The sequence below is a fragment of the Hyperolius riggenbachi genome, chromosome 8 (assembly GCF_040937935.1).
Source record: "Hyperolius riggenbachi isolate aHypRig1 chromosome 8, aHypRig1.pri, whole genome shotgun sequence".
Classification (NCBI taxonomy): domain Eukaryota; kingdom Metazoa; phylum Chordata; class Amphibia; order Anura; family Hyperoliidae; genus Hyperolius; species Hyperolius riggenbachi.
This window is the reverse complement of record NC_090653.1, coordinates 126,506,340-126,522,113: the sequence shown is the minus strand read 5'-3', so window position 1 is coordinate 126,522,113 and position 15,774 is coordinate 126,506,340. Positions and strand designations below refer to the sequence as shown.

Here is a 15,774-nt window from a genome sequence, read left to right as displayed (position 1 = left end):
GCAGTGTAATAATTTACTTTCTCCATTGCTGTCTTCTGCTTTATCTGTTCTTCCCGGCAGCTCTATATTTCCATACCTACAGCTCCCAAACATGTTACAAACTAGAGGTATGCAGCATTTAACTTTGGGATGCACTGGTCAAGGAGGAAGTCATACAGTGCTCCTGAAGGCAGTGATTGCTTGATGATGCTCATTAAGCTGCAGTGCAGCCTTACTCAAACAATTAAATAGGCCTTTGAGCCCACTTTTGCTTCAACTCCTTTAGTGCTTTAGTATAGATCGCAAAGCTATGTATATCAGAGGATGGTGTTGCTTCTTACAGCATCTCTTGGTCGAAGTCTTCCATTGTGCATTGTACTGGGTACTATCTGGTAGGCATCATCACAGGATCAAGGAAGATGGAAGGGGGGGGGGGGGGGGGGTGTCAAATTTTGTTTTAAGCAGGGTAACAGCTTCAAATGTTACAATTATGGGGAGTAATTCCTATAAGAAACTGCACCTTCTGGCCGCAACAGGCATATCTGGCTGTGTCTATACATTTTCAGGACTGTCTTGTCCTGTCAGTTTTGCATCGGTTTTCTATCAGTTCTACCTGACTACACTGGAAATGTATACCTTTTATGTGTGAACATAGCCATAGAAACACACACAAAATAGACAGTAATGGACTGGAAATGTACATATTTATGTGCGAGCACAGCCATAGAAATGCATACAAAACCAATGCCAACTGTCAAATACTGACAGGACACCTTTTTATGTGTGAACCAATCCTAAACCAAATATAGACAATGGTACAAAATACGGGCCGTGGCCCTGTAACACACAGTACATACATGCAAGCATGCTGCTTTTTTTATGCTGCTTTTCTAACATATGGTTGTGGCTGGCCATTGCTGTGAGTGGTGTTGTGGCTTTTCCACCCCCGGTTTATACTTGGGTCAAACATTTTTTTTCCAGTTTTTTTAAGGTAAATGTTGGGGATAGGCTTCTACTCTAGTATATTCAGTAGTGCATCAAACTAGTCACCCAATGGAATTACTGAAATGCATCTATATTTACCGTCCACACACACCAGCATAATGCCAGTTATCCACTGAAATGATGGACCACAAAGTTTTGTCCTTCATGACTTTTCCAGGCACCAAACAGTAATCGGATATGTGAAAGATAGCAATTGTAAATCAGATACGTCTGTCCACCCATTGCATCTGGCATAATGTGAACCCAGCCTGAACAGGCATGCTCCACCAGTGCTCATTGGGCGTTACCTCTTGCCACTATCAGGATGCAAGGCCATTTGGGGGCAGTTATCAGAAAACTCCCTGTCCAGCCTTGGCACCAGTGCATGTTTTTGCAAAATATTTTAGGTGAAAATCCTGGTTTTGTGTGCATTGTTTTCTCATGAAGCTTCAGCTCATCCCAATAAGTATACATAACCTGTATATTTAAATTGAGAAGAGGTGTGGAGTAAATCTCATCTGACAGACAATTAATTTCAGGAAGAATAATGAATATTGAAAACTGCAGTTAAGAAGAGTTGCTTTCCACATAAAGGAAGTGAGTTCATTTATAGAGAGATTGTGTAGCCGCATTGACAAGGCAAGTCTGAACATGCATTGGTCAGATCCCCAAATCAGACCTTGTGACAACTCAGAAAAGTTATTCAAAAATAGAACTGTATACGCCCTTGAATGCAGGGGAATTCCGAATGTGTCAGCGCTGCTGCTGGACTTCAGGAACTTTACATACCTTTCAATGAGCATTTTTTTCTGACTATAACTTTGTGAAGTTTTTGACTGTTTTACTTCTTGGACAGAAGCTTAAAGGGGCACTACGGTGAAAATTGTAAAATTTTAAATATGTGCATACATAGACAGATAAGTTTACGTTTTTTTCCAGAGTAAAAGAGCCATAAATTACTTTTCTCCTATGTTGCTGTCACTTACAGTAGGCAGTAGAAATCTTACATAAGTGACAGGTTTTGGACTAGTCCATCTCTTCATTGGGGATTCTCAGCAAGGCTTTTATTCTTTATAAAGATATTCCCTAAAAAGGATTTATACAAAGATGCTGGCAATCTTCTCTGCTCGCTACACAGTTTTTTGGCAGTTGGACAGAGCAACTGCCATTCACTAAGTGCTTTTGAAAATAAATATATCCCTGAGAATCCCCTATAAAGAGACGGACTAGTCCAAAACCTGTCACTTCTGTCAGATTTTTACAACCTATTGCAAGTGACAGCAATATAGTAGAAAAGTAATTTATGGCTCATTTTACTCTGGAAAAAACGTACTTCTTATTTGTATGTTTGTACATGTTTTAAATTTTACAGTTTTTCACTGTAGTGCCCCTTTAAATATTTTATACAAGCCATGGTGAAAAAAAAATTACATGATCATGCTAAGATAATAACATCGTGCAGAAATAGTTATTTTCTTTGAAAAGGTTAAGAAAAGAGGAAGAGGGGGAAAAAGTTTTTTTCTTCTACGAGTTCTACATGTAAGGTTTCAAGCTTAAACAATATTTGGTACAAATGTCAGTTAAGTTCAGAGTAGAAGGGTCGGTTCACAGTATAAGCAGGAGTGCACACTATCCTGCCTCTCTCCTTCACTGCTGTTGCCTGTGTTTGCATTTGGGTCTCAATCACATTCTGAAACGCCGATGGATGTGTGTTCAACAACAGCAAGGAAACATTTGCAATGCACTTTTCTCCCATAGGACCCAAAGAATGCAATGTACATGATGGCACACCATCTCCATTGCTCTTGGTTGTGCTGCTGCTCCCATTCACTACAGTGAGTGGGTCAGCACTGCAGCAGTGTATTATCACAACCATTCACTGTAGATGTCTAGTCGGGGCAGTCATTAGCGTAATCCTCACTGATAAGGAATTGCAGCCACAAAACACTTTCCTGCCAGAAAATGGCATCTGAGAGCAAGAAAGAGATAAAGTGTCAAAAGCACTGCGGAATATGTTGGCGCTATATAAATAAAAAATAAAAATAATAATACCGTATTTTTCAGAATATAAGACACTCCGGCAAATAAGATACACCTATGTTTAGAGGGCAAGTTGTTTTTTTTTGGGGGGGATAAATCATTAACCTGGCGCGACTATAGTGCAGGGGTGTCTTATGGACCTTTTCTCCCCAAAATGTCTCTAAGCTACTCTATCTAAGCTACATTACACTACACTACACACTATACAATACTGCACAGCACACGCTATACTACACTGCACAGTACACACTACACACTATACTACACCAGGAGCGTACTGTGCAGGCGCAGATCATACTGGGCCTGGTGACAGCAGGAGAGAGGGCACGGCAGCGCAGGCGCAGTGGTTTTCTGACTTTAACGTCGGAAATAGGAGAAGTGAACCTGAGGCGAGGCCCAGAGCATCGGTGAGTGGCTGCGCCGGCACAGGATGTCTGTGGGGGACCATTATAAGCCCCAGGTAAGTTCAACTCATTTTTCCCCGACCCCCTACAGTATTCCTTTATGGTGTATACATATAAATGGCCCACTCTGTACTACACTGCACAGTACACACTACATGCTATACTACACTGCACAGTACACACTACATGCTATACTACACTGTACAGTACACACTACATGCTATACTACACTGTACAGCACACACTACATGCTATACTACACAGTGCAGTACACACTACATGCTATACTACACTGTACAGTACACACTACATGCTATACTACACTGTACAGTAAACACTACATGCTATACTACACTGTACAGTAAACACTACATGCTATACTACACTGTACAGTACACGCTATACTACACTGCACAGTACACACTACATGCTATACTACACTGTACAGTACACACTACATGCTATACTACACAGTACAGTACACGCTATACTACACTGTACAGTACACACTACACGCTATGCTACACTGTACAGTACACACTACATGCTATACTACACTGTACAGTACACGCTATACTACACTGCACAGTACACACTACATGCTATACTACACTGTACAGTACACACTACATGCTATACTACACAGTACAGTACACGCTATACTACACTGTACAGTACACACTACACGCTATACTACACTGCACAGTACACACTACACGCTATACTACACTTCACAGTACACACTACATGCTACACTACACTGCACAGTACACACTACATGCTACACTGCACAGTACACACTACATGCTTTACTACACTGTACAGTACAAACTACACGCTATACTACACTGCACAGTACACACTGCGTGCTAGACTACACTGTACAGTACACACTACATGCTTTACTACACTGTACAGTACACACTACATGCTATACTACACTGCACAGTACACACTACATGCTAGACTACACTGTACAGTACACACTACATGCTTTACTACACTGTACAGTACACACTACATGCTATACTACACTGTACAGTACACACTACATGCTATACTACACTGTACAGTACACACTACACGCTATACTACACTGTACAGTACACACTACACGCTATACTACACTGTACAGTACAAACTACACGCTATACTACACTGCACAATACACACTACATGCTAGACTACACTGTACAGTACACACTACATGCTATGCTTTACTACACTGTACAGTACACACTACATGCTATACTATACTACACTGTACAGTACACATTACACACCAGTATTTCAGCTCTTACCCATCCAGCATCGTGTTCCTCTCCCCCTCACTCTGATCCTGCTTCATTAAGCGCTTCTCTCTTCTTCCTATCCCAGTACTGCAATAAAGCTCCGGTCCTCCTGGTACTTCCGCATTAGTGGTTCCCCCATACAGCGTGACCCTAGCTGCACACTTGCCGTGTACATCAGGTGTGACCCTGATGCATGTGTGCCACTAGGGTTACACTGTATGGCCAATAATCTAGTGTATGTACAGAATTCCCTCCCCTCCCCCATGTTGTTTAAAGAGCTGGTTAGCCAGCTCTTCGGTGACAATGACGTTTGACCAACCCCCAAATGCATTGACGGCTCCCACCTTCTCCTGGGCACTGGAGGTGAGGAAAGAGCCCCTTGTCCATGGATTGGACAAGGACCCTGGGGCAGAGGGGGGGGGGGGCTTGGCCACCCCTCTCTTCCAGAGCCCCCCCATACCATGGACTATGCGGGCTGGTTAGTTCAGGATGCAGAGCCCCACACGGCCCGGGATCCGCATTCTGTCCATCTGTCTGCATGGGTGAAAATGGGATAATACAGGAACAAAAAGCTAATTTATGATTGTTTTGTAGCCTTTCTCTTTAACTTGCTTGACTGTTAAAGGACAACTGAAGCAACAGAGATATGGAAGCTGCCATATTTTTATTTCCTTTTTTAGCAATACCAGTTGCCTGGCTATCCTGCTGTTCCTCTGACTCTAATACTTATAGTCATAGACCTTGAACAAGCATATGCAGATCCGGTATTTCTGACATTATTAGCTGTATGCTTGTTTCTGGTGTTACTCAGACACTTCTACAGCCAAATAGATCAGCAGGGCTGCCAGGCAACTGGTATTGTTTAAAAGAAAATAAATATGCTAGGTTCCATATACAATACCTTTTTCTTCATTTGCCCTTTAAAGTTTTTGTATCCTTCCCAGACATCACATCTTCTCTGGTCTGTTCATGCCATTTTTGTGCAATTTTATGAATTCATTGGCCCTCATTAAATTTACTTTTCTCCTATGTTTTCTCCTAGGAGTTACATGTTCATCTTCTGCTTAAAATAAAGTATTAATTCCCCCTGCAATTTAAAAAGTAGCAAAAGTATTGTCGAAATGATTATTGGTATTCTCTCGCTGCTAGCTTAAAAAGCATTTTGTGGATGAAGAGTGAAAATATCACTTTGGAGGAAAAATGAATTGAATAAGAGCCGTGGTTACTTACCATCTCAGGGATCTTTTTCCAGGCAAAATAAAATGTATTTGTTGAATTAATATGTGAATGTGTGATAAATATTACTGGCTGAAGTCTCAGATACTTACAGGAAATCTGAAGTGAAAATAAACTTATGAGATAAGGATTTGTATGTGTAGTACAGCTAAGGTATAGAACATTAGTAGCACGATATGTACAGGAAGAGTTAAGAAACTTCAGTTGTTATCTATGCAAAAGAGCCTTTCTGAGCTCTTTGACTGGGGCGCTGTTTTCTGGAGCTCTTATACATCAAAGAGACTTGATAAGATTTTTACTGCAGGGAAGTTGAAAGAGTCATTAGCTCTGCTTGTTTTACAGTTTAAAATACTGAGTGCGGCTTGTAATTGCAAACATGACAGAATTATGCAATGTTATTAAAAAAAAATCTGTATATCTAAAAATTAAAATGGACTATATTCTTTGCTACTAATGTTCTATTAATTATCAGTACTACACTTACAAATCAAGACCTCATTTTTTTTTTCACTTCAGTTTCACTTTAACAACAGCTAAAACAAACATAATTTTAAGACAATTAACATGTTCCCACTTTGGCTATCTGGTTTTTAACATTGTAGCTTCCTTTTCAGAAATAAGCCTGAATGCTAGAGATCCCACATCCAAGATTACGGTTCTCCAGGAAAAGGATGTGAAGCCAGAATGGAAATTACCAGCGGTGAAATACCAGTTCATCTCAAGGTGATGAACCCTCCATTACATGACCACGCTCATACATCAATACATTGTACAGTTTCACATATAATTATATTGATATTTTATTTACCATTAAGATACAGATAGATGGTCTTCTGCAAGCATGAGGACCAGCACTGGCGCCAGTGCATTCACCTCCAACAGCTGAGCTCCATACATCGGTCAGAAGGCAATTTTATTGGCTCCTGCCCCTGTGGTCACTTTGAGCCAATCACAGTGATCACAGCTAGAATTCTAACAGTCTCTTGCCCTAAAGAGACACTGAAGCGCAAAAAATTATGATGATTTGTATGTGTAGTACAGCTAAGAAATAAAACATTAGGAGCACAGACATAAGTCTAATATTGTTTCCAGTGCAGGAAGAGTTAAGAAACTCCAGTTACCTATGCAAAAGCCATTGAGCTCCACGATTTTTAAAGCCGCAGAGAGCTCTATCTTCTGAAGCTTATTATCTCAAGTGTTTGTCAAAGTATTTTCTTTTTCTGTGCAGAGAAGGGTTTAAAAGTTCACTTGCCTGCTCTGTAAAATCATTTAGAATGTTGAGTAGTGTGTAAACTGCAAATATTAGAGAATGGTATTAAAAAAAAAAACTAAATGAAAATAAAAGTATGAGACTATTTTATTTGTTACTAATCTAGTAATTTATCCGTACTACACAACCAATTCATTATATCATTAAAAAAAATGTCTCTTCAGTGTCTCTTTAAGAAGCCAGAACCTGCCGTTACTGAAAGGGTTAATATCCAGATTGATATTAGTCCTTATCACAACAATGTTGTGTCAGTCTTGTTTTCTTTTTTTTCATAAATTCTCACCTAGTCACTAATAACAAGTATATAGCAGGATATGTAAAATGTGCATGCCATAATGGTAAAACATTCAGGGGCAAAGGTATGGGATATAAAGATCAGACACCCTACTTCCCTAGAATGAGAAATGCAGTTATAATGCGTACATTTCTTTTATGCATTATTTCCTGCTTAGATGTAAATGTCACATGTACAATGAATTACTAAAAAGGTTTTGCTACCAAAATTAAAAGATGATGCAAATACCCACTTCTCCCTCCATTCACTGTACACGTTTTAATTTTGATATCTTTCAGACTGCATCATACTTTTGTGGGCTTCTCCTGAACCTTTTCTTTTTGTTACGCTCCACCACTTTATAAGGTCGAGTGATTAAAACTCTGTGGCCCTTATTCAATCTTCAATTTTCTCTTTATTCAAAAAGTTTTCTACTAGGAGTTAATTTTTCATCTTCTGTTTAGAATAACTTTTCAGCACTCTGCAGCTGAAAAAGCACCAAAAAGTAGTTTAAGTATGAAAAACGTAACAGAAAAAGTGATTTGAATGAGGGCCAGTAGCCTTTTTTGAGTACCGTGGCTTCGTTTGCTGTAGTTTGACTGTCCAGTACTTCACATCATGAGGATTTTGTTACACTTTCCTGATAATGCAAAAGCGTTTCTCTGGATATTTCCAAAACACTCATATTTCTCTTTCTCTCTCTCTCTCTCTCTCTCTCCCTCTCTCTCCCCTCTCCCCTCCCACACCCACACCACACACACTTTGTTTTAAATTACAGATGGGACGAATCCCAAATTTCCTCATCCAAATCCCACATGATTCTCAATTTCATCAATTCTTTCTAACCTACCAAATCCTGTCTTTCGATTATCGAATCTAATGAATGCAGTACATAAGAATTGTGTGATCTGTGTAAGAAAAGCAGTTAGACGTAGAATATACCATTCTAAAGCTAGCCACTAATGATACCATCTTTTTCATCCAATCTTACCATTTCTATGTAATATAAGATAACTTCCTTGATTATCCATTCAATATATTCACTCAGTTTACCCTTATACTACATAGATTTGGTAAAATTGGATGAAAAAGATTCTATCGTTAGTGGCCACCTTTAGAATGGAATATTATACGTCTAATGGTGGCCATACATGGTACAATTTTTTCATACAATCTTACCATTTCTATGTAATATAAGGGAACTGCCTAAATTATACTTTCAGTATATTCACTTATTTACCCTTATACTACATAGAAATGGTATGATTGTATGAAAAAAATTGTACCATGTATGGCCACCATTACTGCTATTCTTATACGGATCACACCATTCTTATGTACTGGATTCACTAGATTTGATGATCGAAAGATTTGATAATCTTTTTGGATTTTGATTTGAGGACATTTGGTATTAGTCCCATCTCTAATTTTTATTTTTTATTTATCAATTTCAGATCAGAATTGAATAATCTACCTCATAACAAAGTCTGTGATGTGATTGGACTGGTCACGCACGTCGGGAGATGTGAAAGAAGACGAATCGGAGGTAATTCAAAACAAGCCTGGTATTTTTTTTTTAAGATTTATTTATAACTGGAGGGGGAAAAAATAAAGCATTTGCTTTTTCTTCTAAATGCAACATGAAATGCTTAGTGTGGGGCTACAGTACTTTTTGAACAGAGGTTGGGTATCTTGAAGGATTTCGTTATTAAAGGGCCTCGAATATTTGCATTGGCTCCTTGCGAAGTTATAAGTAACTGCACTTGGTTGCTGAAAAAGAACATGGTGAATTTGTATACTAGAGAAATAGAGAAAGGGACGGGAAGACACCGGGAGCCCAATCTGGTGTAGTATCTCACGGACGGATACCTTAATTAGTAAGAAAAGATCGTATATACTCACAAAGCTAGGTTGCACATAGGGCAACCAATCCGTATCACATGTGGGGAAGTACCGTCCCCACTCGGCCTTGTGAGATAGTGTCGATGGTCGCAGCTCCTTCAAAAATATACCACCTGCCAAGGTGGTGACCCCTGATCCCAGGGGGAGTATGCAATACGGGAGGGTAGGAGGCACCCTTGGAGGTACTATAGATCAGGCTTTTGTCGGAATTACCAATAGTTATGCAAATTACTATGTGTAAAAAACACCAATTTTTCGACAGAGATTGGTATAGATGTTGACTCTAATGATAGACGTACTAGTACTAATCAGTTATTAGTTCAAAAGAAATGGAATGATCCTACCTTAATAAGTAGTCACATCCATTCGAATTAGTGTAAAATTAGAATTTATTGTAGCACTTAAAATGACAACGCGTTTCGCGGTTCAGAGCCGCTTCATCAGGTCGTGTATCGTGCCTTGGAGAAAAAGAAACAGGGCACTGAGACATAGGAACACCACATAATTAACTATTTAGGCTAAAAAATTAGGAAGTTTACAACCAGTAAAAATTCTTTTAAAAAAGTAAACATATTGTAGTAAGACATTAAAATATTACAACCACAAAAACCACAACATTAATTTTGTGAAATAAAACGATATATAAATCAGAATATAGACACCACTATACTACATATTATGAAGAGGAGGGGGAGGGGAGGGAAGAACTCCATATGTAAGCCCAATGTGGGTATATAAAATACATGTGTAACAATCCCGGCCTTCTGGTAGAGGTGTACTCTGGGTTAGTGGAGTTTGTTTTAAAATAATTAGTGTTGAGCCCGCTCAATTATAAATTTCAGCATCAGCTAGGGGGTTGTCTGGGTGACATCTGTAGTAAAGATCATAGTGGGTCTAAATTGGGGCAAGTAGCAGGAGGAGATATATGTGTATCAAGCCGCTCACCTTTTGTTGAATAGTCCTCCGAGCTCAGGCGCCTTTGTGCGCCACCGTAGCCGCTCGTGGTATAAATGAAAAAAACATTTTCGCATTCGTGGACGGGCGGGGGGGGGGGGGGGCGTGGTGAGCAACGTCATCACGCCTCTCACGTGTTTCAGAGGCGTAGTTCAATGCGTCACCTCACTTCACGCATGGAGGAGGGGGGCGCGGCAGGTGACGTTCTCTCGCTCCCGGCGAGAGGACGCTTTGCGTAGTGTATTGGCATCATTGTATCTCCTAGGAGACGAGGGGGGCGGGTGTCTCCTATAGCTGCGTCGGCCATTTTTTTGAAGTCTGGCACCATAAAGACAGTGTTTTCTTATAGGGAGAAAATATAAAAGGTATCAGAATTATTAAATAAATATATATATATAAATATATATATATATATATATATATATATATATATATATATATATATATATATATATATATATATATATATATATACGCACTGCACTCAGTGCTTCAGGTAAAAAGAGAGTGGCCCATATATGGAGATACATATATACACATAGAGAATTGCAATAATAACCTAGTAAATCACGGATTGCATAAACATATACACACACTATATATACACACTATATATGTACATATATACATATCCTATATTCCTGCCCATGGAACTGGCATATAGCATATATTCACAGTAAATTCGATTGTGTCTCTGAAATAGTGAAACAGTTCATTCCCATGGGTGTACGGGTACCCATACTGCATAACAATTAGCATGTGTACCCCATATATCCAAACAAAAGGCTCTTGGCCATTGGTAGCATAGTATACAAATTAAATAAATACAAAATAAAAATATAAAAAAAATCTATATTTTGTCAAAAATTATTATCCTATAGTACATATAGTTCATGTCATGGGTACCTAGTTAAAGGTGCATATATCCTTTGTGTGGAAGTACACAGAGGATATGAAAGTATGTTATATTGCATGTTGTAATAGAAATAATCGTCACGATGCTAGCCTTTATTGTAAGGGTACATAATGCGGGAGGGGGAGGGAGGGACAAGGAGTATGAACCCAGGAGGGGATAGAAGGGACCAGAAATCCCAGGGGAGTAAGTATAGGGGGTGGGGGGTACCCTAAGGTCGGCCCCACTACCGTAAGTTATTGAAAGGAGGGGGATAGAATTCACAACCTGAGTACCTGTTTCATATATATATATATATATATATATATATATATATATATATATATATATATATATATATATATATATATATATGTGTATATATATATATATGTGTATATATATATGTATATATATATATATATATATGTATGTATGTATATACACACACATATACATGGTACCCTAGGACTTGTTAGGGGGTCAAGTCAAAATGTACTCAATATGAACTTTACAGGAGGGAGGTATTAGTTAGATTGTCAAGTCAAAATTTACTCAATATGAACTTTACAGAAGGGGGGTATTAGTTAGATTGTCAAGTCAAAATTTACTCAATATGAACTTTTACAGGAGGGAGGTATTAGTTAAATTGAGTGGAACCAGGGAGGGTCCCTGGAAGTTCACCCTTAAAAAACATGTATCTTGGGGACTGGATTAAAACGTGAATGTTTAATCCCTCAGTCAGATTATAAATTGTGCTCAAGGCATATGTTTAGTCCATCCGGTTGTAGGGTATTTCGTTTATAGATCCAGAACATTTCCCTACTCCTGAGTTTACTCATGCAATTTTTTACAGATTCTGGGATATGTTCAATGGGGCACACTAGTGTTCCTTCTATTTTTTGGTTGTGGAATAGTTTGAAGTGTCTTGAGAGTCCATGTTTCAGATAGCCATTCGTGATGTTTCGTCTATGTTGGCCCCATCGTGTACGAAAAAGTTGGGTGGTGCGGCCTACATACTGCAGGCCACAGGGGCAGGTGATCAGATATATCACATGGCTCGTTGCACAGTCCATATTGTGTCTAATGACATGTGTTTCTCCTGTTAAATTTGACTCAAATTCGGTAGTGTTTAAGGCGATCGATTTGCAGCAAAGGCACCTTGGCTGTAAGCAACGTGTAGCTTGGCCTTGATGGCTGTTGGTTTTTTTCTCCTCTGGCTCCCTGGTCTATCTCTCGTAGGGTGCTTGGTGCCAACCTGTTCTTGAGGGTCCTTGCCCTTCGAAAAATGCACCTTGGTTTGCTGGATAGATTCATTTTGAGCATCGGATCTCTCTGTATTAGGGGCCAGTGTTTCTTCAGGATGTCATTTATTAGCTTGTGTTGATTGGATCCCAGATCGTGTTGATTGGATCCCAGATCGCTGGGAACCTTCGACGCCCAATCAGAAGTCTTGATGAATAAATTTAGGGAGAGGAGTTTCCCTAAAAAACTAACTACAGAAGCAAGGAAGAAAGCTAGAATGACACCGAGAGATGCCCTACTTGAGACCAAAGAACCAAGGGCTAAACCCAAAGAGGATAATAAAGAGGTCAACTTTATCACCCGTTATTCCAATCAACACAAGCTAATAAATGACATCCTGAAGAAACACTGGCCCCTAATACAGAGAGATCCGATGCTCAAAATGAATCTATCCAGCAAACCAAGGTGCATTTTCCGAAGGGCAAGGACCCTCAAGAACAGGTTGGCACCAAGCACCCTACGAGAGATAGACCAGGGAGCCAGAGGAGAAAAAACCAACAGCCATCAAGGCCAAGCTACACGTTGCTTACAGCCAAGGTGCCTTTGCTGCAAATCGATCGCCTTAAACACTACCGAATTTGAGTCAAACTTAACAGGAGAAACACATGTCATTAGACACAATATGGACTGTGCAACGAGCCATGTGATATATCTGATCACCTGCTCCTGTGGCCTGCAGTATATAGGCCGCACCACCCAACTTTTTCGTACACGATGGGGCCAACATAGACGAAACATCACGAATGGCTATCTGAAACATGGACTCTCAAGACACTTCAAACTATTCCACAACCAAAAAATAGAAGGAACACTAGTGTGCCCCATTGAACATATCCCAGAATCTGTAAAAAATCGCATGAGTAAACTCAGGAGTAGGGAAATGTTCTGGATCTATAAACTAAATACCCTACAACCGGATGGACTAAACATATGCCTTGAGCACAATTTATAATCTGACTGAGGGATTAAACATTCACGTTTTAATCCAGTCCCCAAGATACATGTTTTTTAAGGGTGAACTTCCAGGGACCCTCCCTGGTTCCACTCAATTTAACTAATACCCCCTCCTGTAAAGTTCATATTGAGTAAATTTTGACTTGACCCCCTAACAAGTCCTAAGGTACCATGTATATGTGTGTGTATATACATATACATATATATATATATATAGAGAGAGAGAGAGAAGAAACAGGTACTCAGGTTGTGAATTCTATCCCCCTCCTTTCAATAACTTACGGTAGTGGGGCCGACCTTAGGGTACCCCCCACCCCCTATACTTACTCCCCTGGGATTTCTGGTCCCTTCTATCCCCTCCTGGGTTCATACTCCTTGTCCCTCCCTCCCCCTCCCGCATTATGTACCCTTACAATAAAGGCTAGCATCGTGACGATTATTTCTATTACAACATGCAATATAACATACTTTCATATCCTCTGTGTACTTCCACACAAAGGATATATGCACCTTTAACTAGGTACCCATGACATGAACTATATGTACTATAGGATAATAATTTTTGACAAAATATAGATATTTTTTTATATTTTTATTTTGTATTTATTTATTTTGTATACTATGCTACCAATGGCCAAGAGCCTTTTGTTTGGATATATGGGGTACACATGCGAATTGCTATGCAGTATGGGTACCCGTACACCCATGGGAATGAACTGTTTCACTATTTCAGAGACACAATCGAATTTACTGTGAATATATGCTATATGCCAGTTCCATGGGCAGGAATATAGGATATGTATATATGTACATATATAGTGTATATATATATAGTGTGTGTATATGTTTATGCAATCCGTGATTTACTAGGTTATTATTGCAATTCTCTATGTGTATATATGTATCTCCATATATGGGCCACTCTCTTTTTACCTGAAGCACTGAGTGCAGTGCTATGTGCGCATATATATATATATATATTTAATAATTCTGATACCTTTTATATTTTCTCCCTATAAGAAAACACTGTCTTTATGGTGCCAGACTTCAAAAAAATGGCCGACGCAGCTATAGGAGACACCCGCCCCCCTCGTCTCCTAGGAGATACAATGATGCCAATACACTACGCAAAGCGTCCTCTCGCCGGGAGCGAGAGAACGTCACCTGCCGCGCCCCCCTCCTCCATGCGTGAAGCGAGGTAACGCATAGAACTACGCCTCTTTAACACGTGAGAGGCGTGATGACGTTGCTCACCACGCCCCCCCCCCCCCCCCCCGCCCGTCCACGAACGCGGAAATGTTTTTTTCATTTATACCACGAGCGGCTACGGTGGCGCACAAAGGCGCCTGAGCTCGGAGGACTATTCAACAAAAGGTGAGCGGCTTGATACACATATATCTCCTCCTGCTACTTGCCCCAATTTAGACCCACTATGATCTTTACTACAGATGTCACCCAGACAACCCCCTAGCTGATGCTGAAATTTATAATTGAGCGGGCTCAACACTAATTATTTTAAAACAAACTCCACTAACCCAGAGTACACCTCTACCAGAAGGCCGGGATTGTTACACATGTATTTTATATACCCACATTGGGCTTACATATGGAGTTCTTCCCTCCCCTCCCCCTCCTCTTCATAATATGTAGTATAGTGGTGTCTATATTCTGATTTATATATCGTTTTATTTCACAAAATTAATCTGTTGTGGTTTTTGTGGTTGTAATATTTTAATGTCTTACTACAATATGTTTACTTTTTTAAAAGAATTTTTACTGGTTGTAAACTTTCTAATTTTTTAGCCTAAATAGTTAATTATGTGGTGTTCCTATGTCTCAGTGCCCTGTTTCTTTTTCTCCAAGGCACGATACACGACCTGATGAAGCGGCTCTGAACCGCGAAACGCGTTGTCATTTTACGTGCTACAATAAATTCTAATTTTACACTAATTCGAATGGATGTGACTACTTATTAAGGTAGGATCATTCCATTTCTTTTGAACTAATAACTGATTAGTACTAGTACGTCTTATCATTAGAGTCAACATCTATACCAATCTCTGTCGAAAAATTGGTGTTTTTTACACATAGTAATTTGCATAACTATTGGTAATTCCAACAAAAGCCTGATCTATAGTACCTCCAAGGGCGCCTCCTACCCTCCCGTATGGTGAATTTGTAGCATGAATTCTGCATGATGCATATAGTATAGTCAGTGGACATTAAATAGAGGAAAATGTTAAAGGGAACCTGTAGCGAGGAAAATTGTTTAACCACTTCGGGACCAC

At 39.6% G+C, this 15,774-nt stretch overlaps 1 protein-coding gene across 3 annotated transcripts in view; it reads left to right on the top strand.

Annotated features, from left to right (window-relative positions):
- Nucleotides 1-15,774, top strand: part of RADX (RPA1 related single stranded DNA binding protein, X-linked) — a 99,027-nt gene that overhangs the window by 40,286 nt on the left and 42,967 nt on the right. For all 3 annotated transcript variants that reach the window (XM_068251052.1, XM_068251053.1, XM_068251051.1), the window contains exons 4-5: nucleotides 6,550-6,658; nucleotides 8,934-9,025. In XM_068251052.1, coding sequence (XP_068107153.1) covers nucleotides 6,550-6,658; nucleotides 8,934-9,025 — 201 coding nt within the window. The remainder of the gene's footprint in view (nucleotides 1-6,549; nucleotides 6,659-8,933; nucleotides 9,026-15,774) is intronic.